Source organism: Psammomys obesus, unplaced genomic scaffold, assembly GCF_907164565.1.
Source record: "Psammomys obesus unplaced genomic scaffold, mPsaObe1.curated_primary_1811, whole genome shotgun sequence".
Lineage (NCBI taxonomy): Eukaryota > Metazoa > Chordata > Mammalia > Rodentia > Muridae > Psammomys > Psammomys obesus.
The window spans coordinates 3,659,311-3,678,551 of record NW_026592636.1 but is presented as its reverse complement, the minus strand read 5'-3'; the positions used below and the strand labels follow the sequence as shown (position 1 = coordinate 3,678,551).

At 53.8% G+C, this 19,241-nt stretch overlaps 2 protein-coding genes across 3 annotated transcripts; both read left to right on the top strand.

The window, feature by feature from the left end:
• The first annotated feature begins 365 nt into the window (after positions 1–365).
• On the top strand, positions 366–11,148 carry Carns1 (carnosine synthase 1). Its single transcript, XM_055614663.1, has 10 exons — positions 366–838; positions 1,180–1,206; positions 2,952–3,225; positions 3,947–4,036; positions 4,286–4,773; positions 5,019–5,193; positions 5,280–5,365; positions 5,968–6,199; positions 6,296–6,576; positions 8,934–11,148. The coding sequence occupies exons 2-10, from the start codon at positions 1,204–1,206 to the stop codon at positions 10,158–10,160; spliced, it is 2,856 nt and encodes a 951-aa protein (XP_055470638.1). The 5' UTR covers positions 366–838; positions 1,180–1,203; the 3' UTR covers positions 10,161–11,148.
• Positions 11,149–12,158: 1,010 nt separating this feature from the next.
• Positions 12,159–19,162, top strand: Rps6kb2 (ribosomal protein S6 kinase B2). 2 transcript variants are annotated; one of them, XM_055614551.1, is made up of 15 exons: positions 12,159–12,318; positions 12,614–12,654; positions 12,752–12,872; positions 13,140–13,208; positions 14,623–14,770; positions 16,264–16,321; positions 16,396–16,496; positions 16,620–16,710; positions 16,795–16,885; positions 16,997–17,104; positions 17,633–17,695; positions 17,806–17,883; positions 17,973–18,080; positions 18,169–18,281; positions 18,737–19,162. In XM_055614551.1, exons 1-15 carry the CDS (start codon positions 12,241–12,243, stop codon positions 18,924–18,926), a joined length of 1,458 nt encoding a protein of 485 aa, XP_055470526.1. In that variant the 5' UTR covers positions 12,159–12,240; the 3' UTR covers positions 18,927–19,162. The 2 variants fall into 2 exon arrangements, with proteins under 2 accessions (XP_055470526.1, XP_055470527.1); XM_055614552.1 differs by lacking the exon at positions 12,614–12,654 and having other exon boundaries at positions 12,251–12,318.
• The last annotated feature ends 79 nt before the right edge of the window (positions 19,163–19,241 follow it).

The following is a 19,241-nucleotide window of genomic DNA, read 5'->3' as shown; positions in this document are numbered from 1 at the left end:
AGACCCTATGGTTGAAGGCAGAAAAAGAAGTGAGCTTCAGGACTAAAAGTTTAGCTGTCCAGATCCTGCAGCCCAGTGCCAAGACTGAAAGCCACAAGATTGGAGTGGCTGGCTGTATGAGCCTCCAGGCATGATTGTGTGGGTCTCAGGGAGATTGTGTGTGTAATTGCGTGTACATGGATCAGTTATGTGGGCTTCTGAAAGCCCTGCTCCTGGAGGTTGGTCCTGCCATGGCTTCACACCAGCATCTTAATGGGCTGTCCTCATGCTACCTAATTGGCAGCTCAGGCCGGACTCTGAGAGAGTGTGTTCTGTGACCAGGGGCTCCTGACTAGAACTGACAGCTGCCTAGCTAGGAGTACTGGGAGTTCTGCTCCTTCTAAGGGCAGGCTGCAGGGGCCTGTGCTGGGCCCCGGGGCACGTGGTTCTAGTAAACAGGCTGGGCTCAGCGCTCCCTACCCTGCCTCTCCTCCCAGTCCACGGCTTTCCCTCTCTTTTTTTTCCCTGTGGGTCTCACAGTAGATGTGTCTGGATACTCCTCCGCCCGGGAGCAGGGTTGTGTCTGCACTGTTGATTGGATTGCCTCTGTCGGTCATTAGATCCCTACGCCCTCTCTCCCGCCCACAAGTCCCTCATTCTAAGCTTGAGTTGCCAAAGGCGGCGCCCTTAGGGAAAGGAGAGGCGGAGCCCTGGCATGAGTCTGGGCTGCCCCGCCCCGGGCATGGCCAGGCTGGCTGCATAAGGACAACCGTGTTTGTGCCGCCGCCCCTGCAGCACTCTCTTGCTCTTTGCCCACCCGCCCGCCTGCCCAGCCCGGTCCAGTTGCTGCCGCCAGCAGGTACCTCGGTTCCTGCCCTATCCGCGGGGAGCCAGGGAGCGGGGATGAGTGGGAATAACGGTTAGGACCTTGCACATTCACGGAAACCCGGGGCGCCCCACCGTCACTGCAGGGGCCGAGCCAACACTCCAGGTCCCAGCAGGGCGGGAGTAAGCGGGGCTTGGAGGACTCAGCTGCGTGGCTCTTGGGGTCCTTGGAATAGAAGTTCCTCTTTTTCATTGAGGGTGGGGGCAGGGCAGGGATAGGACAGAGGGTGTCTGGGCTCCTTGAAGTCTTAAGGGCTGAAAGGTCAGTTAGGGGCCAGGGTCCCCTGATCCCTGCTTTGTCTCTCTGTCCCCTAGTCTCTCAACCTCTTCACCTCCAAGATGGTGAGTCTCTTGTGGTCCCTTCCTACAAAGGCCCAAGTCCCTGGATAGAGGGAGGGAAAGGACTGGTATCTAGAGACCTAGTCCTGAGGGCTGTCAGCTCACACCCCATAACCAGCTCTACCCCTTGTCCCCTACCCCGTGTACCAGGCGCTTTCCCTCTTCACATTATCCCCAGGGGGTGAGTGCTGTAGCTCCTCAACCAACAGCACCTATTGAGTACCACCTACGTATGTGCTCAGCACTGGTCTGGGTTTAGGGGCTCAGCGATGAGCCTACAATCCATGACATCAGGGAACTTTCCTAGGAAAAGACACAAGGAATCCAACTCTGCTGTCCTGAGTGCAAGTGAAGGTTTGAGGCTCAGACCTTGGATGTCTGGGCCATAGCTTACAGTTTCTGAGCTAAGAGATGAATCCTCCAGGCTAGACATACCTCTTCAGAACCCACAGGGTGGAAATAAGGCTGACAGCAAACAGTCACCAAGCCAGAGAGAGCTAACCCACGGTGGCTCAGCCGGTCTCTTGAAAAGACAGGCCCAGCTGCCAGGCTTGTATAGGCCAAGGCACTGCAAGGAGCCAGGTCCCCATTTCTATCACTCCGAGGCTCCCAACCTCAGAGAAGGGACAGGAGTGTCAGACTTCCTGCAGAGAAAACAGTGCCAGGACTCCATATACCTGTAGAGATGTTGAGCCCGGTGTGGTGACACATGCTTTTAACCTCAACATTCAGGAGACAACAGCAAAAGAATAGCCAGTCCAACGGCAGCCTGAACTACACAGCAAAACAAACAGGGATGAGTATGTAATTTGTTTAGAGAAATGCCTGCCTAGCATGTAGTGGGTCCTGGGTTTAATCCCCAGTTCCCTATGAAACCAGATGTAGTGGTGTACACCTTTAATCTCACTGCTTGGGAGGTGGAGTGCCTCGCATTTGAGGCCAGCCTGGTCTAAAGAGCAAAAGCCTGTTTCAAAAAAAAAAAAAAAAAAAGGAACAAAAGCAAAAGGAGGGACTGAGGTTGCAAGGCAGTTGTAGAGTACTGGCTCAGGGCTCAGTAGAAATGAGGCTGAGTTCTATGGCGAGCACCACATAAACCTGCCGGTAATCCCAGCACACAAAAGACAGGCAGATCAGAAGTTCAAGGTCATTCTCCACTAGATAGAAGTTTGAGGCCAGCCTGAACTACATGAAACCCTGTCTCAAAAAAATAAAACTAAAAAGGATGCCAGCCCTCACCAAGAGGTGCTGTGTGGGGGGGGAGGGGGGATGATGAGTGGGAAATGAATTCATCTAATAGGTAACAGCAAAGTCCATGATGGTAGACGAGTCACCGAGTCCCGGAGAGAACAGGGCTGGACAACAGTTGAAATATTTCAGTCAGTAAACATCTATGGAGTAAACATCTGTGTATTGCCACTGTGTGGGAGCCGGGATTGCAGTGATGAAAAGAACAAAGCCCGGGCTCCTGTGGTCCCAGCTAGGACAGGCCCTATGTGTGATAGGAGTCAGTGGTCCTATCAGGAGGATGTCCTTTCCCTTTTGCTGGCCAGGACACCACATGATCAGTATTCTATACCTTGTCATATTTCCCACCCAGCAAGCCTTCCCTCCACCCACCTCCTTCCTCTTCTAGTCCTTTGTGTTTGACTCAGGTGAGCAGACTGGGAGGCAGGCTTATACCTTTGAGTGATTTCAGATACTCCCTTGCCAATCCTGCCCAAGATGTACTGTTTCTGCCCCCTGCTCAGCTCTGCCTGGATCCACTGGCTACCAAGTGTGACTATTCCCTGGGCTCCAAGGACCCGGATGGAAAGGAAGGACCCTGGAAAGGAGGTTCTGGCCTGCCACCCACAGGCTGCTTCCCTGGGCCCTGGCGCCAGGATGTTAGCCTGGACTGCAAGGGCTCCCCGGAAGAGGCTGAGGCTCGGGCCTGGAGTGTATACTACTACAACCTCCTTCAGAGCTGTCTGCAGCAAGCTGGCCTTCCCGAGACCCAGGATCGTAGCCAGGCACCTCGTCCAGGTGCCTCAGGGCTCCACAAAGGGGGTCTACCAGAGACAGAGAGGGACGTTTAGTTTAGTTGTTTCCTCTTGGCTGTCTAGGCTGGCTCCTTCCTCCAGCTCTGGTTCTGTCTAAAGGCAAAAGCAGAGGGCCTAGGGCAGGCAGGTATTGTCTTCAAAGACACCAGGCCAGGGCTCCCCACCATGTCCCCCTCTACCCACCCTGCTCCTTGGAAATCCACAATATCATTTGCACATTCTGTGGAGCTGAAACTTCTAGAGCGATGTCTAAGGAGATGCTATGGATGCAGCTGAGCAGTTGCGATCCCAAGATGCCTCCTTGTTTCATAGATCAGGTGGGTCATGAATAATTTTGTGTGGACCAAGTGATCTGCAGCTAGAATACATGAGAATCACAGGCTTGTTCCCATCACATCAGACTGGAAAACTGAGGCTTAGAGAAACAGTGGCCCACATGCAAAATCCAAACTCAGGTTAGAGACTCATCCTCCAGTGCCTTCTGGATCAGATGCAGATAAAGCAGAGCCAGTCTTAAGGCAGTATGTGAGACATCTCCTCCTTTATAGTCAGCTCCTTCCTGTCCTCTGCCTTCTCATTTGACCCCTAAGAAGGACCTGGGAGGCCTAAGGATGAGGGTAGGAGTGTGGAGGTTGGGGAAGAGTAGGCAGAAGGGCAGCAAAAGGAGGACCCTTGGTGAACATGGCAATGTTCTTTTCCCCCAGGCTGCCCTGGGGCAGAGGTGACCTTGTGCATTCTGGGTTCTCCCAGCACCTTTCTCTCTGTGTTGCTGGAGGGTGGGGTCCAGAGCCCTGGTGAGTGTGTGTCCAAGTTTCCCATTCTCTTCTACAGAAAGGGCAGCCCCGCCCCAGCCCAGCCATATCCCAAAATACCCACCAACCTTGGCAACTGCCTGAATTCCACAGGACCAGCTGCCATGCTCTGAGCAGGGGTGGGTTTTGGAAGTCACTGACCCCCATGATACTGAAGCCAGAGCTGGGGGTGGAGGGTGTTGGCACCACCAACCATTCCCTGGCCAGCCACCTTCCTCCCTTTGCCCACAGGAAACATGCTCCTTTGCTTGTCCCCTGCCTGGCTGATGAAGGTGGCAATTCCAGGCCAAGAGGGTGAGGCGGCCCTGTTGGTCTCCAAGGCTGTGAGCTTCTATCCAGGGGGCCTGACATTCCTGGATGATTTTGTTCCCCCTCGGCATGCCACCTACTTCCTGGCCGGCTTGGGGCCAGAATCCGGCCATGGCAGAGAGGCAGCAGAGCTGGCTCGGAACCTCACCTGCCCCACAGGGGCCTCAGCAGAGCTGGCACGACTGCTGGAGGACCGGCTGCTGATGAGGTGGCTGCTGTCCCAGCAGAGTGGTGTGGCTGTGCCAGCTACCCTGGCTTTCACTTATAGGCCTCCAGGGCTGCTCCGGAGAGGGGATGCCAGCCCTGGACTACGGCTGGTGGAGCTGAGTGGGAAGGAAGGCCAGGAAACACTGGTAAAAGAGGAAGTAGAGGCATTTGTGCACTCCGAGGCCTTGGGTGATGCTGCACAGGTAACAACAGGTCCCACTCTGCACTGAGGTCTGGGGGGTACCCAAAGAGGGAACCCATGTTGTGATTACCAAGTCCTGCTGGGAAATAATCCCAGACTCTTAGCTCTACCACCATCCCATTTCTCCATAGTAGTGCCCTGTGCCTTCCTACCTCAGTTTACTTCCTGGCACCTGTAGCATGAGCATACTACCTTTCAGGAACATGAGGTGGTGGTGAGGAGGGTCCTTTCCCTTTTCTGCTGTAGGTGGCTGTGAGGCTCAATGGCTGGCGCTGGCAGGGACAGCAGGCACTGCGTCTGCACCTGAGGGTGGAGCCATCCGCAGTGGCGAACGCAGTGCTGGGATTGCTGGAGAAGCTGGAGGAGGAGGAGAGCGTCCTTGTGGAGGCCATGTGCCCACCTGCCCGGCTGCCTTTACCAGGTTCTTGCTTGTGCCAGCCAGAAATTGGGAGCAGAGACTGACGACCTAAATCTCTTCCTGGCTTAGACTTCTCCATGTTCCCTCAGGCAGTCCTGCACCTGGCCCTGAGCTGGCTGTGCACATCTGCGCAGTGGTGTGTCGGATTCAGGGTGATAGGCCCCTTCTGAGTAAGGTGAGAATGGCTCAGGTCTAGGACATGGCCTGTCCACCCCAGCCCTGCTCTGATGAGGGCCTGGTGCAGAAAGGATATGATCTGTGGGGGGGATTCTGGTTACTTCTGAGGAGACTCCTGGGGTTGACACTTTTTTTCTTCCTCTTTAATCCTTAACTCTTCTGTATCAGGAGGCTGAGCCCTTGCGCTCAACCCCTGTTCCAAGACCTAGGGACCTGATTCCTTTTCCAAAATGCTTCTCCTCACACAAGAAACTAACTTAGGGTCCGTCCCATAGGAAGGGCTCCAAGCTGGGGACCGCAGGAAGGCTTGGGGGACCGCCAAGGTACTCAGCAGAACTCCAGGGGAGATGATGAGGGTCTTCCTAGAGACATGCTAAGGCTAGGAAAAGCCAGGGTGGCTATAGAAGGTAGGAGCAAGCATGCTTGGAATCTTCGCTCTGAGCCTGGAAGCCAGCAATATTCCTAGGGATCTGGGGACCAGATGGCCGGTGAAGCTGAGAGTGATTTATAAAGTTTGTCTCGATGCAAAGAGTACTTAGGAAGGTGAGCCCTGGCAGGGCTTCTCCCGGGCTAGCGCCTTCTGAACTGCATTGTGGTCAGGTGGTGTGCGGTGTGGGCCGAGGGGATCGACCCTTGCGGCACCACTACACCCTGCCGAGGACACTGGGGGTGGCGCTGGCCCAGTGTGGCCTGGAAGAGGAGGCGCAAGTGGCGCTTCTGGGGCGGCGCATCAAAGAAGCAGCTGAAGCCGCGTTGGCCGCAGTACTGGCCCTGGAGGCCGGACTGAGTGTGGAGCAGCGCGGTGGGCGCCAAGTGCAGACCGACTTCCTCGGTGAGATCCGGAGGCGCGGCTCGGCCTGGGCGGCCTGGGAGGCGTGGGGGACCAGGGCTGGGAGATGCTCAGTCTGCGCATCCTTACCCGGCCCAGGCGTGGACTTCGTCCTCACAGTGGCCGGCCGCACGCTGACCCCCGTGATCCTTAAGCTGAACAGCGACCTGTGTCTGGCGGCGTGTGGCGCGCTGGAGGGGCTGTGGGCCGCGCCGCGCCTGGGACGCTCAGCTGAGGAGGCGGCGGCGGCACCGCTGGTGGAGACCATGCTGCGGCGCTCGGGGCGCCGCCTCGCGGACGGCAAGCAGCTGCTGGTGATCGGCGCGGGCGGCGTCAGCAAGAAGTTCGTGTGGGAGGCGGCGCGCGACTACGGGCTGAAGGTGGGCGGGGCGCGGCTCCAAACCGCTCTTCTGATTGGTGGAGGCGGGGCATTGGGGGCGGGTCCCCCTAGCGGGGGGCGGGACGGGCTATCGTGAGTGAGGCCCCTCAGAGAGGGCGAAGAAGGAAAAGAGGAGGTGGGGGAAATGGGCTGGAAGAGGCAGGAGGCCGGGGATGTTTCAGGTCAACAGCGGAGCTCACCTCTGCTTTATGAATTTTTGAGAAAGGGTCTCACTGTATAGCCCTGGTTGACTGAACTTCTCTATGTAAACCAGGCTAGCCTCAAATTCCCAGAGATCCTCCTGCTTCTTCCACCCTAATGCTGGAATTAGAGCTTGCACCATCACGCTCAGCTGTTTGTTTTCCTTGCTGTTTTAGGGACTGAATTTGGGGCCTTGCATATACTGTGAGAGCGAGTTCTCTATCACTGAGCTACAGCCCTAGCTTTCATTACCTTATTTTCTTTATTTTTTGAATTTTATTTTATGTATGGGTGTTTTGCCTGCATGTATGTCTGTGCACCATTTGCGTGTCTGGTGCCCACAGAGGCCAGAAGAAGGTATTGATCTCCTAGAACGGGAATCGAATTTCAGGCCGCTGTGAACTGTCATATGGGTGCTGAGAATCAAACCTGGTCCTATGGAAGAGCAGCCACTGCTCTTCACTGCTGAGCCATCTCTCCAGCCCCGATTTATTTTACTTTTTAAAATCTATTGTATGTGTCTAAGTCTGAGGTATGTATATGCACAAGTGCAGGTGTCAATGGAGTCCAGAAGGGGGCGTCATCAGAACCAGGGTCACTTGATAGGAGTGCTAAGCACTCCTTGGTCCTCTGCCAAGACAGCAAGTGCTCTTAATGACTGCAGCCATCTCTCCAGCTCTCAATATTATGGGATTCTTGAGATAGGGTCTCACATAACTCATGATGGCCTCAAATTCCTAAAGCTGGCTAAAGCTGCCTTTGAATTGATCCTCTTACTACACCTCCAGATCCTGTTTTTTAAATATTTTTTTTCTTATTTTAGCCGTTAGTTATTTATGCCAGACAGGGTCTTACTCTGTGGCTCAGGCATCCCTGAAGCTTAATAGAAGAACCAGGCTTGCCTTGACCTTTCTGAGATCCTCCTGCCTCTGCCTGCTAAGTGCTGGCATTACTCTCTTGAGCCCCGCCTTTTTTGTTTTGAGACAGAGTTTCACTATGTAGCACAGACTTGGTATACTCATCACATAATTCTCCTACCCTAGCCTCCCAGATACAGAAATTACAATATATACCACTAAACCTTGTAGCTCCTAGATCTTGAACAGCTGGGTAAGGAGTCCAGCTCTGCCTTGGGGAAAAGCTCTTTGAAGCTGAATTCCTGAAGCCTGGCACATAGGATCATAGATTTCACTTCCAGGGGTGAAATGAACAGTTTATAGACCTCAAGTCAATTTTATTGTTGGAGGGAGGGGCTTATATTATAGAGTTAGCTAGCCCACAACAGACATTCTCATTCCTATTTCTTCCTCCTCCTCTTCCTCTCTCTTGGTGTTTTGAGACAGGGCTTTTCTGTGTAGCCATGGCTATCCTTGACTCGCTCTTGTAGACCAGGCTGGTTTTGAACTCACAGAGATCTGCCTGCCTCTGCCTCCAGAGGGCTGGGATTAAAGGCATGCACCACCACTGCCGGGCTTCTCGTTCCTGTTGAAGCATATAAAAAAGCTGAGGCTTTCTCAGGCTGGCCCTGGTCCACCACAGTGGCTTCTTGGCCACCACTATGCACAGTCCTTGGGGAATTCTCAGCAGCCTTGGCATCCCAGTTTCTACCTGATAGTGTGTATGCCAGTTGAAGTAATGACAAACTCTTTATGCCAACTTACCTTACAAACAGCCACTTTCCCTCTCTTACCAGTGGCTGCTTCTGCCTTGAGTAGCAGCTGCCTCGTGTCTGTGTTCCCCCAGCAAAACACAAGCTTTGGGGACACGGGCTCCTCAGGAGTCCTGCACATCACATTCCAGTGTTAGAACATGTGGAACGAATGATAAGCAAGCCACCTGCCTCCAGCCCCTGATGGCTGGTCTCCAAGCCCTGCAGGAAAGCTGTTTGTGAGCGTGGCCTAGTGAGCCCTCTGGTGTCCTCTCCTTGCATCCTGGTCCTCTTACTCAGTCTGCCCTTTCCTCCTGAAGGCTTTTCTTCTGACTTCTCTCCCATCCAGACTGAAGTAGGTGTCTCACCTCTGCACATTTATTCAAATAATTAATACATATCCATCGAGCACCTGGTGTTTATGACTCAGTCTCCCCTGTGGGACGCCATCCTGTCTCTTCCGTGACTCAACACCTGCTGACATGGATGTCCCTCTTATGTTTCTGCAGCTGCACCTGGTGGAATCGGACCCCAACCACTTTGCATCCCAGCTGGTGCAGACCTTCATCCACTTTGATGTGACCGAGCACCGGAGGGATGAGGAGAATGCACGGCAGCTGGCCGAGCTGGTCCGGACACAAAACCTGAAGCTAGATGGCTGTTTTTCTTTCTGGGACGACTGCTTGGTGCTTACTGCTCTGCTCTGCCAGGAGCTGGGTCTGCCCTGCAGCCCCCCAGCTGCCATGTGCCTGGCAAAGCAGAAGAGCCGTACCCAACTACATCTGTTGCAATGCCAGGGACCACCGTGGCCTGCAACTTCTCTCCATGCCGTGGCCTGCTGCCCATTAGAGAGCGAGGCCGATGTGGAGAGAGCCATTTATGAGGTGCCCCTTCCAGGGGTGATGAAGCTGGAATTTGGGTCAGGAGCAGTAGGCGTACAGCTGGTGAAGGACGGGCCACAGTGCCACGAGCACTTTTCCCGCATCCTCCATGACTTGCAGGGTGAGGCCGACCACCCAGGCATTGGGCTGGGCTGGGGCAATGCTATGTTGCTGATGGAGTATGTCGAGGGCACAGAGCACGATGTGGACTTGGTGGTGTTTGGCGGACGGTTGCTGGCTGCCTTTGTCTCTGATAATGGCCCCACAAGGCTGCCTGGCTTCACAGAGACTGCAGCCTGCATGCCCACTGGGCTAGCACCAGAGCAGGAGGCCCAGGTGGTACAGGCGGCTTTTCGCTGCTGCCTGGGCTGTGGGCTGCTGGATGGGGTCTTCAATGTGGAGCTCAAGATGACTGGGGCTGGGCCAAAGCTCATTGAGATCAACCCTAGAATGGGAGGGTTCTACCTTCGAGACTGGATCCTGGAGCTCTATGGTGTCGACTTGCTGCTGGCTTCTACCATGGTAGCCTGTGGCCTGCAGCCTGCCCTGCCTGCCCACCCTCGTGCCCGTGGCTATCTGGTGGGTGTCATGTGCCTGGTGTCCCAGCACCTAGAGCTGCTGAGTTCCCCTGGTGGTCGAGAGACTCTGCAAGCCCTCCATGACCAGGGTCACTTGCGGCTCAACCTGCTGGAGGAGGCCCTGATACCTGGCCAGTATGAGGAGCCGTACTGCAATGTGGCTTGTGCTGGGGCCAGCCCTGCTGAGGCTCGTCTCCGCCTGCTGGGCATCTGTCAGGGCCTGGGCATTGACAGGCCCAACTATCCAGTTGCTCATTTCCTGTCTCATTTCAAATAGCACTGAGTTCCAGGAGCAACAGGGTTGAAGTGCTAGGGGGAGGGGGCCTGGTGCTCTGTTTCCCTTCTCTCTCTATTACTTTGCCCAAAACCTGGTTCAGTACACTCCTGTGCCTCAGGTTTACTCCAGAGCAGCAGAGCCATTTTGACATCAAAGTCTTCTGGGTTCAAGGACCATAAAACAAGTGTCTGGAATTTTACTGGGTCCTCTTGCCTTCCAGAAAGCCTCCATCTAGCCCCAGTTATCTTTAGGACTCGAGCCTTTAAAGAACTAACAAACAGCAGCTTCATCTCCACATTGTCAGTGCCCAGCCCAGATGGGAGTGGGTCCAAACCAAGGTCCCTCCCTCTACCCCTCCAACCCTTCAGTTTGTCTCTTCCTGTCACCTACAAGAGGAGAGAGCCTGCATGGACCCATGGCCTTGGACAAGCCCCATGAAAACTGAGATTAGCGCTCCTGTCTTTATGCAAAGTTCGGAATAGTTATAGAGCCTGCTGAAAATATCTAGCAGTGCTTTACTGTATCTGTTGGCCTGAGCAGTAAAAGCAGAGGTCTGTGGTCAGCAATAGGAATAATCATCTCCCTTCACACCTCCAGGCACACACTAGTGCCTCCATGCTATAGATGAGGTAGCAGGCTCAGAGAGGAAAAATGAGGGCCTCCAAGGTCCTCCCACAGTGGACAGGATGCAAAAGCCAGCCTTTTCTGTTTACTGCTTTACATGCTCAGTCAGCTTTCAGGACCTCTCTGCCCTCTACCTTCATTCACAAGCAGCACTCAGACTGCTGAACACCTCTCTTCCATGTACCACACATGTTCTCTACCAGCTTCGTTGCTTTGGCCCCTGGCACACCTGACTAGCTTGGCCCTGGAAATTCTGTCTACACCCCTTTTCTCACTCTGGGAAGCTACACTGAAAATGCCTGCCTCTGCCCAGCACAGGAGCCTTGGACAGCTCCCCAAATATGCCTACCCAAATAAAGGCTTGTAAACTAATAAAATATCTGGACTCTGGGATAGGTTTATTTTAGACAATGCCACGCCCAGGTTCAGTAGGTTGTGGAGCTAGGAGGTGGGTGTGAGAGGTGGAAAACCACCCTATTGGCTGAGCCCCAGGGATGCCCTTTGGCAGGGCCCTACCTTATATTAATGTGTTGGCCTAAGTTTGAGAGTGTCTCTTTCTTGAATTACAATCCTAGGCCACATTCAGTCAGTAAATTCTCTGCTGGCCTGGACGCCCCTAAATTCTGTTCGTCTGAGGTTGCACTCTGTATCCCAGTGGGCCTCCCCTGTGCAATGGAAAGGCTGTCCAGACACACTCCAATCAAAATGCACAGGCTTAGTCTGGGATAGAATCATTCAGGCTTGTGTAGCAGCCAGGCTTGTGTAGCAAATGACTTTACTACCTGAACCATCTCGTCAGCTCTTATCCATCCTTTCCACCATATTCTATTAAACTGAACTAGGCAGCAGGAATACTCAATATGCTTAAGAAAGCAAAACCCCGTTTGAAGGCGTGTTGAGCCCTTTCAGAACGGGAGCCTGGTAACAAAGCCGAGGCAGCCACTCAGCAAATGTCAGACCTTCAGGGAGATTGTGGGGGGAAATCCGTGAGATAGCTCACTGTTCCCTAACACAGTCAGTCACAGGACTTTCCCCAGCAGCTCCCACCTCTAAGAAGGGCTGAGGATTTGCCATTTAAACCCAAACCTACACGCACCTGTGATTCTGCCCGTTCAATCTTGAACTTGCCCCAGAGCCAAAATGGGAGCCTCTGTGCTGTTCGTGTCGGTGTGCATCCAGGACAGCCCCACTAGGACTACGGTCCAGTAAAGTCAGTTCAGTAGGCTGAAGTACGGGTTGTCCAGCTCTCTGGAACTACGACTCCCGAGGGGCTTTGCGATAGGCTCCATCTTCCCCGCCCCCCTCCCTCCGGACGCACGGAGAGTGGGTGAAGCAATTTTGCGTCAACAGCCCGCGCGGCTGCCGTCGCGGAGAGATAACGTAGACCGCAAGCTTGGGACTGTCAGTCAGAGCTCCGCCTGGTCCCGGCCAAGGGGCCCGCGGGGCCGGCGGGGCCATGGCGGCCGTGTTTGATTTAGACTTGGAGACCGAGGAAGGCAGCGAAGGCGAGGGCGAACCGGAGTTCAGCCCTGCGGTGAGTATTTCCCGCCGGGCGCGACTGGACCCAGGAGCCCAGCTGGTTAACCAAAACCGGGGTGCTCCCTGCACTGTGTGGGCTCTGATCCCCTCCAAACCCGGTTCTTTCCCAGATTCAGCCCCAGCCCCTGGACCCGATCTTTCTTTTTCTAACCTTGGTCTCTCCTCTCTAAACTTTCCCATCCCTGCTGTCACCTATCCTTGGTCCTCTCCCCTGGGCCAAGCAGTTCAGCCTGGGTTGGGAGGAGATATTCTGGCACCTCCCATGGTTCTTACCCCTTGGTTTCCCACAGGACGTGTGTCCCCTTGGCGAGTTGAGGGCTGCTGGCCTGGAGTGAGTGAGAGTCTTGCTGGGGAATGGGGGCATGGAGTAGGGGATGGGACTTGGGGTACACTAGAGCCTTGCCCTCATTAACTTATTGTGTCTTTAGGACGGTGGGACACTATGAGGAGGTGGAGCTGACAGAGAGCAGCGTGAACCCGGGCCCTGAGCGCATCGGGCCCCACTGCTTTGAACTGCTGAGTGTGCTGGGCAAGGGAGGCTATGGCAAGGTACTAACACATCTCTTTCCCTCCTGGTGACCTCAGCTCTAGCCTGAGGCAGCGTACTGCCCTTCACCAAGGAGTCTCTGATGGGATTCAGAGCTGGAAACGTGAGGGAGGGAAGGGCAGATCCTTTCAGAATCTGATAGAGATCTTTACTGTTCCACCCTTGAGCTGAGCTTAGGCCTTTTGGTACCTATACCAGAGCTTTAGGGTGGGGCTTCTTGAAAAAGGGATGTGGTGAGGGAAGTTGATCCTGTCTCCCCTGCCCTACAGGTGTTCCAGGTGAGGAAAGTGCAAGGCACCAACTTGGGCAAAATATATGCCATGAAAGTCTTGAGAAAGGTGAGTCATTTGCTCAGCCAGCAAATACCGAGTTGCTACCATCCCCAGCAACCTGTGCCAGGTTTTAGAAAGACAGCTGGAAACATGATAGAGACAAGTCCCTATCTTGGCACTTGCTGGCTTAGTATCTATTGTCATATATACTATTTTGCAGTAACTCTTAAATGGGAGCAACTTGCCTGCTAGGGTATATATGGCTAGTTTTGATTGTCAGGACTAATGAGGGGATGTTGGCTTTTGGTGAATGGAAGCTAGGGATGCAGCTAAACAGGAACCCACAACAAAGCAGGGTGTCAGTAGTGTCAAGTTTAGCTGAAGTTGGTAGGATACGCCTGTAGTCTCAGAACTTGAAGGGATAAGGCAGGAGGGATCTGAGTTGTTCTAGGCCACCCTGGGCTACGCAATGATAATGTTGTCTCCGAAAGAAAAAAAAGTGTCCAGGTTGAGAGACTGAGAGGATAAACCAGGTCCCGAAAAGGTTTATTACTCACAGCACAGAATTACAGAGAAATTCTGGTTGTGACTGAGAAGCAAGAGAAAGACAGGTGTGGTGGGGCGGTATTTAACTGACTGATGATCTCTCAGAGATTCTAATCAATTTAATTGTGAGAGAGAGAGAAAAAAAAAAGAGACATGTCAAGTGATTTACACGTGTATGGAGGCCAGAGGAAAGCACGGAACACCCTACTCTGTCAGTTTCTTATTCTCATGAGACAGGGTCTCACTGACCCTAGAGGTAGGCTGGTGTTCAGTAAGCCCCAGTGATGCTTCTGTCTCTGCCCCCACAGTTCTGAGGCTACAGGCACACACACAGCCTTCTTGGCTTTTTCTGTGGGGGTCTGAACTCAGATCTTCATGCTTGCAGAGCATGCACTTTTAACTTCTGAGCCTTGTCCCCAGTCCTCCAGTTTTCTTTCTTGGTTTTTCAAGACAGGGTTTCTCTGAGTAGTCCTGTAGATCAGGCTGGCCTTGAACTCACAGCAATCTGCCTGCCTCTGCCCCCCTGAGCACCGGAATTAGAGGTGTGCACCATCACTCCCAGCTTTCCTCCAGTCATCTCTGTCTTGTTCAGTTCTTGTGGCGGGCAGACTGAAGAAGGCTCTAGAAAGGGAGCTCATTGAGATAATGTTCCACCATGGGCACCCCGATTCTATGGGTTTGTTACTGATGGGATGATCATGATATCAGTGCATGTCCATGGTCCACACAGATTTAGTGTGTAGACCCTTATATGGCCAGGTTGTGTTTCAATATTTATTTGAAACAAGAGTCATGACTTCCCTTATACTGGGACACCGCCCCCCCCCCCTTTGCGTGGTTGAATCCTGAGGTTGAACATTGTGCGAGACTATAAAATAGCAATAAGGGAGGCACTCTGGGTCCCTCACCTTTGAACCCACTCCTGCATCTTTAGGCCAAGATTGTACGAAATGCCAAGGACACAGCACATACTCGAGCTGAGCGGAACATTCTAGAATCTGTGAAGCATCCGTTTATCGTGGAGCTGGCCTATGCTTTCCAGACAGGTGGCAAACTCTACCTCATCCTGGAGTGCCTCAGTGGTAAGTGTGTGGGCTAGGCTGTGTAGTGGGTAACCAGCACTAGAACACTGGTGGGGACTTAGGGAATCCTGAGAGATATAGCTGTGGAGGACGGCTAGGAGGCTCACACACCATGCCTGGCCATTTGTCCATCTGTCCGTCCCTTCATTTGTTCATTCATTCAGCAAACATCCATCCCGTGCCTAACGTTGGTGGGGTGAGTGAAGCTGGTGGGAGTCTGTATAGATGTCCAGAGGGAATTTCATCCATTTTGCTACCTTTCCTGCCTGCCCCTTATGTACCAGGCACCCAGTCAGGTCCCCATCTTGCTGCATCCTTCTTCATCTTGGAGTCTCATGGGTGGTTACTATTTCTAGGAGTCTTCTTTTGTTGTTGTTTTGTTTTAAGATGTATTTATTTCTTATTTATACACTATTCTGCCTGGATGTGCGCCTGCACACCAGAAGAGGGCATAATAGATGGTTGTGAGCCACCATGTGGTTACTGGGAATTGAACTCAGGACCTTTGGAAGAGCAGCCAGTGCTCTTAACCTCTCTCTGAGCCATCTATCTAGCCCTTTTGTTTGTTTGTTTTGTTTTTGTTTTCTCTGTGTAGCCTTGGCTGTTCTGGACTCACTTTTGTAGACTAGGTTGGCCTTGAATTCACAGGGATATATCTACCTCTGCTTTCCTCAGTCCTGGGATTAAAGGTGTGCTGCCATGTCTGGCTATTTTGTTGTTGTTGCTGTTGTTTTATTTTTATTTTTTTGAGACAGGGTCTGCTTATGTAGCCTTGGCCTGCCTGGAACTCACTATGTAGATAGAACATGCTGGCCTCAGGTGATCTACTTGAATTCAGATCCTTAAACTCAGGAGATCTTCCTGCTTCTGCATGCTGAGTGCTGGGGTTAAAGATGTGTGCCACCATACTTCCTTGTTTTGTCTTTTTGACATCTTCCTAGAACATGCATCTCTAACCACCCAAACAAAGCCTTGGCCCTTTTGCTCATGCCACTGCTCACCAAGGGTAACTGAGGCCCATTCTTTCTACCAATCTCCCCAGGGCCAGCCGAGCCCTACAAGCTTCCTCCTGTATGCTAGGCATACCTTTACACTGTATCAGCACCCTGAAAGCCACATCTCTACTGCCCTTTTCTATTGTATTGAGATTAGCTTCCTCTACCCTGCATGAGGCTCTGTGAAGTTCTCAGAGATATTACCTGTGCCTGGCATCCCAGAGCAGTGTGCGCATGTCTGTCTTCCCATTAGACTGAGCATCCTGAGGTCAATGGCTGGGTCTTCTCCACTCTGCCCCAGCTTCACCCAGCACAGGGCCAGGCACCGAGTGAGTAGGCGACGGTAGATGTTTGCTGATTGAATTGAGTCCCCACGGCAGCTCTGGGAGGCAGGTAGGGTGGGATCTCCAAGTCCCATTTTTCTCTAGAAGAAACTGACACTCAGACAGCAGTGGGGCTGGGCCTGAGTGCACAGCTGGTGATGTGCTTGTGTCACAGGTGGTGAGCTCTTCACACATCTTGAGCGAGAAGGCATCTTCCTGGAAGACACAGCCTGGTGGGTCTCTGGGGGCGCTTGTCCTTGCCTTCACTCCACCTTTGCCCAGCCTTTACCTTGTCATACCTTTGCAGCTTCTACCTGGCAGAGATCACACTGGCCCTGGGCCATCTCCATTCCCAGGGCATCATCTACCGGGATCTCAAGCCTGAGAACATCATGCTCAACAGCCAGGGTGAGCACACTACGAGCATGCACAGGCACACGTCCCCTGTCTAGCCAGGATCTGCAGAGTAGGGCTGCGGAGCCCACAAGTGGACCTGGACCATATGTCATCCCTTCCAACATTCTTTCTCAGGCCACATCAAACTGACAGACTTTGGACTCTGCAAAGAGTCCATTCATGAGGGTGCTATCACTCACACCTTCTGTGGCACCATTGAGTATATGTAAGTAGCTCCTGGCTGGCCCCAGGGTCTGTGAGAATAATCAGAGAGGGCCTGCCCTTCCTGACAGCTCCACCTGCCTCCCAGGGCCCCAGAGATTCTGGTGCGCAGTGGCCACAACCGGGCAGTGGACTGGTGGAGCCTGGGGGCCCTGATGTACGACATGCTCACTGGATCGGCAAGTCCGGCCTTCTTGGGAGGAGGGTGGGTGTTGGGGAGATCCCTTTCAGGCTGGGGCAGGACAGGGTGGGAGGACCCCTAGGCCGTCCTCACCGTCTGCCTCCTCCAGCCGCCCTTCACCGCAGAGAACAGGAAGAAAACTATGGATAAAATCATGAAAGGGAAGCTGGTACTGCCCCCCTACCTCACCCCGGATGCTCGGGACCTTGCCAAAAAGGTGAGGCACCCTCCTGTCCAGGCACTGGTTCCCAGCTCTTTTCCAAGCCCTGTCATCAACTCCACACATATGCTTGACTGTCCCTAGGCCCTGGGGAAGGTCAGCCCCACCCCCACCTGTGCAGTTTGTCCCTGGGAATGTCAGGAACATCTTTGGGGTTCAAAACCCAGAGGTCAGGCCTGGGCTCTGAGAGCCTGACCACTGCTCCTGAGCAGTACTGGATCTGTGTCTTTGTCACAGGGTGTTCTTATGAGCTAGCCCTGTTCCATCAGAAAGGCCAGCACCAACCTGCTAAGGGGAAGGGTGTGGCACATAGATCCTAAGCCCTCTAAGGAGATGCGAGCGAGCATGAGCTTTGCCAAGGCTTTATGAAGAGGGCACTGTTGACCCAACTCTGAAAGTATTGAGGGGTTCTATGGGCAGAGGTCGTGTTCCAGGCTTAATATGCTGTCTCTGCTTGCCTTCTCGTTCTGGAGGCTGGGCACGGGCCATCAGTTGCCTGCCACCCACAGCTCTTCTCTTCTGCAGTTTCTGAAGAGGAATCCCAGTCAGCGAATTGGGGGTGGTCCAGGGGATGCTGCTGAGGTGCAGGTGAGTCTGCTATATCACAAGGAACTGGGCCAGAGGATGAAGTGGGCTACAGCAGTGGGAGGTAGGCAAGGTGAATAGTTGAAATGTTCCCAAGTACCTTCTACCTGCAGAGGCACCCCTTCTTCCGGCTCATCAATTGGGATGACCTCTTGGCCCGCCGTGTAGACCCTCCCTTCAGGCCTAGTCTGGTGAGTATCTGGGTATCCTTTTGGCCCCACGGCAGGTGTAGGTCCCACACTTTGGATCCCTTTAATTCCCCACTTGGATCTCCCCACAGCAATCAGAAGAGGACGTGAGCCAGTTTGATACCCGCTTCACGCGGCAGACACCAGTAGATAGCCCTGATGACACAGCCCTCAGTGAGAGTGCCAACCAAGCCTTCCTGGTGAGGGCCTGGGGGTAAGGGGGCCAGAACAAGGTGGTAGCTAGGGGCTGGAGATGCCAGGCATCACCTCGCTGGGCCTCTCCCCCAGGGCTTCACATATGTGGCACCCTCCGTCCTGGACAGCATCAAGGAGGGCTTCTCCTTCCAGCCCAAGCTGCGTTCCCCCAGGCGCCTTAACAGCAGTCCACGTACCCCCATCAGGTACTGAGGAGCAGGGCAGGCATGTGGCTGGGACAGGGTTCTCTAGTATAGACCAGTACCTTTGCACCACTCTGGGCCAAGCTCTTCGTTTTCTGTTTTGTTTGTCAAGGTCTCTCTGTGTAGCCTTGGCTGTCCTGTGTAGCTTTGGCTGTAGACCAGGCTAGCCTTGAATGCAGCAGAGATTCCCTCTGCTTCTGCCTTCCTGAGTGCTAGGATTACAGGTGTGCACCACCGCACCCAGTGGCTAAGCCCTTCTTTTAAAGGCCAGCCTCAGGCTCCTGCTCCCTGTGGGACCCCAGCCCCATACCCATTCATAACAGGGGCTGCTAACGTGGTGGTTTGTGGATCTAGAACCTGTGTGCCCAAGTAGATAAAGAGCCTCGGCTCCCTGAACTACTGCTAGTATTCCTGACTAAGCCTGGGAGGCCCTGACTCTGCCTTGGTTTCTCCTGCAGCCCCCTCAAATTCTCTCCCTTTGAGGGGTTCCGGCCCAGTCCTGGCCCACCAGAGCCCACGGAGCCGTCTCTACCTCCACTCCTGCCACCGCCATCACCACCACCACCCACAAGCACTGCCCCACTTCCCATCCGCCCCCCATCAGGGAACAAGAAATCCAAGAAGGGCCGAGGGCGCCCAGGGCGCTAGGAGAGTACAGGAAGAAGGCAGCACTGAGTGAGGCCTGCTCGCTGCAGGCTGTGAGAGGCTGGCGGGCGCCAACCTGTGTATATTCCGGAGATGAGGGTGTCATGTGGAGGTGGGGCTTCCAGTCATGTACAGGAGGGCTGTGGGTTGCCGCCACTGGCAGTGCTTCCCAGCCCCCATTTCATCAAAGGGCCCGGGCCTTCACCTGTGCTCTTACAGAATTAAAGGACTGAATCATGGCAGAGTGGCTTTGCTGGACTCCAGGACACAAGAGTGGCCTGTTTAGGAAGAGGAAGGGATACTAAATGACCACAGACC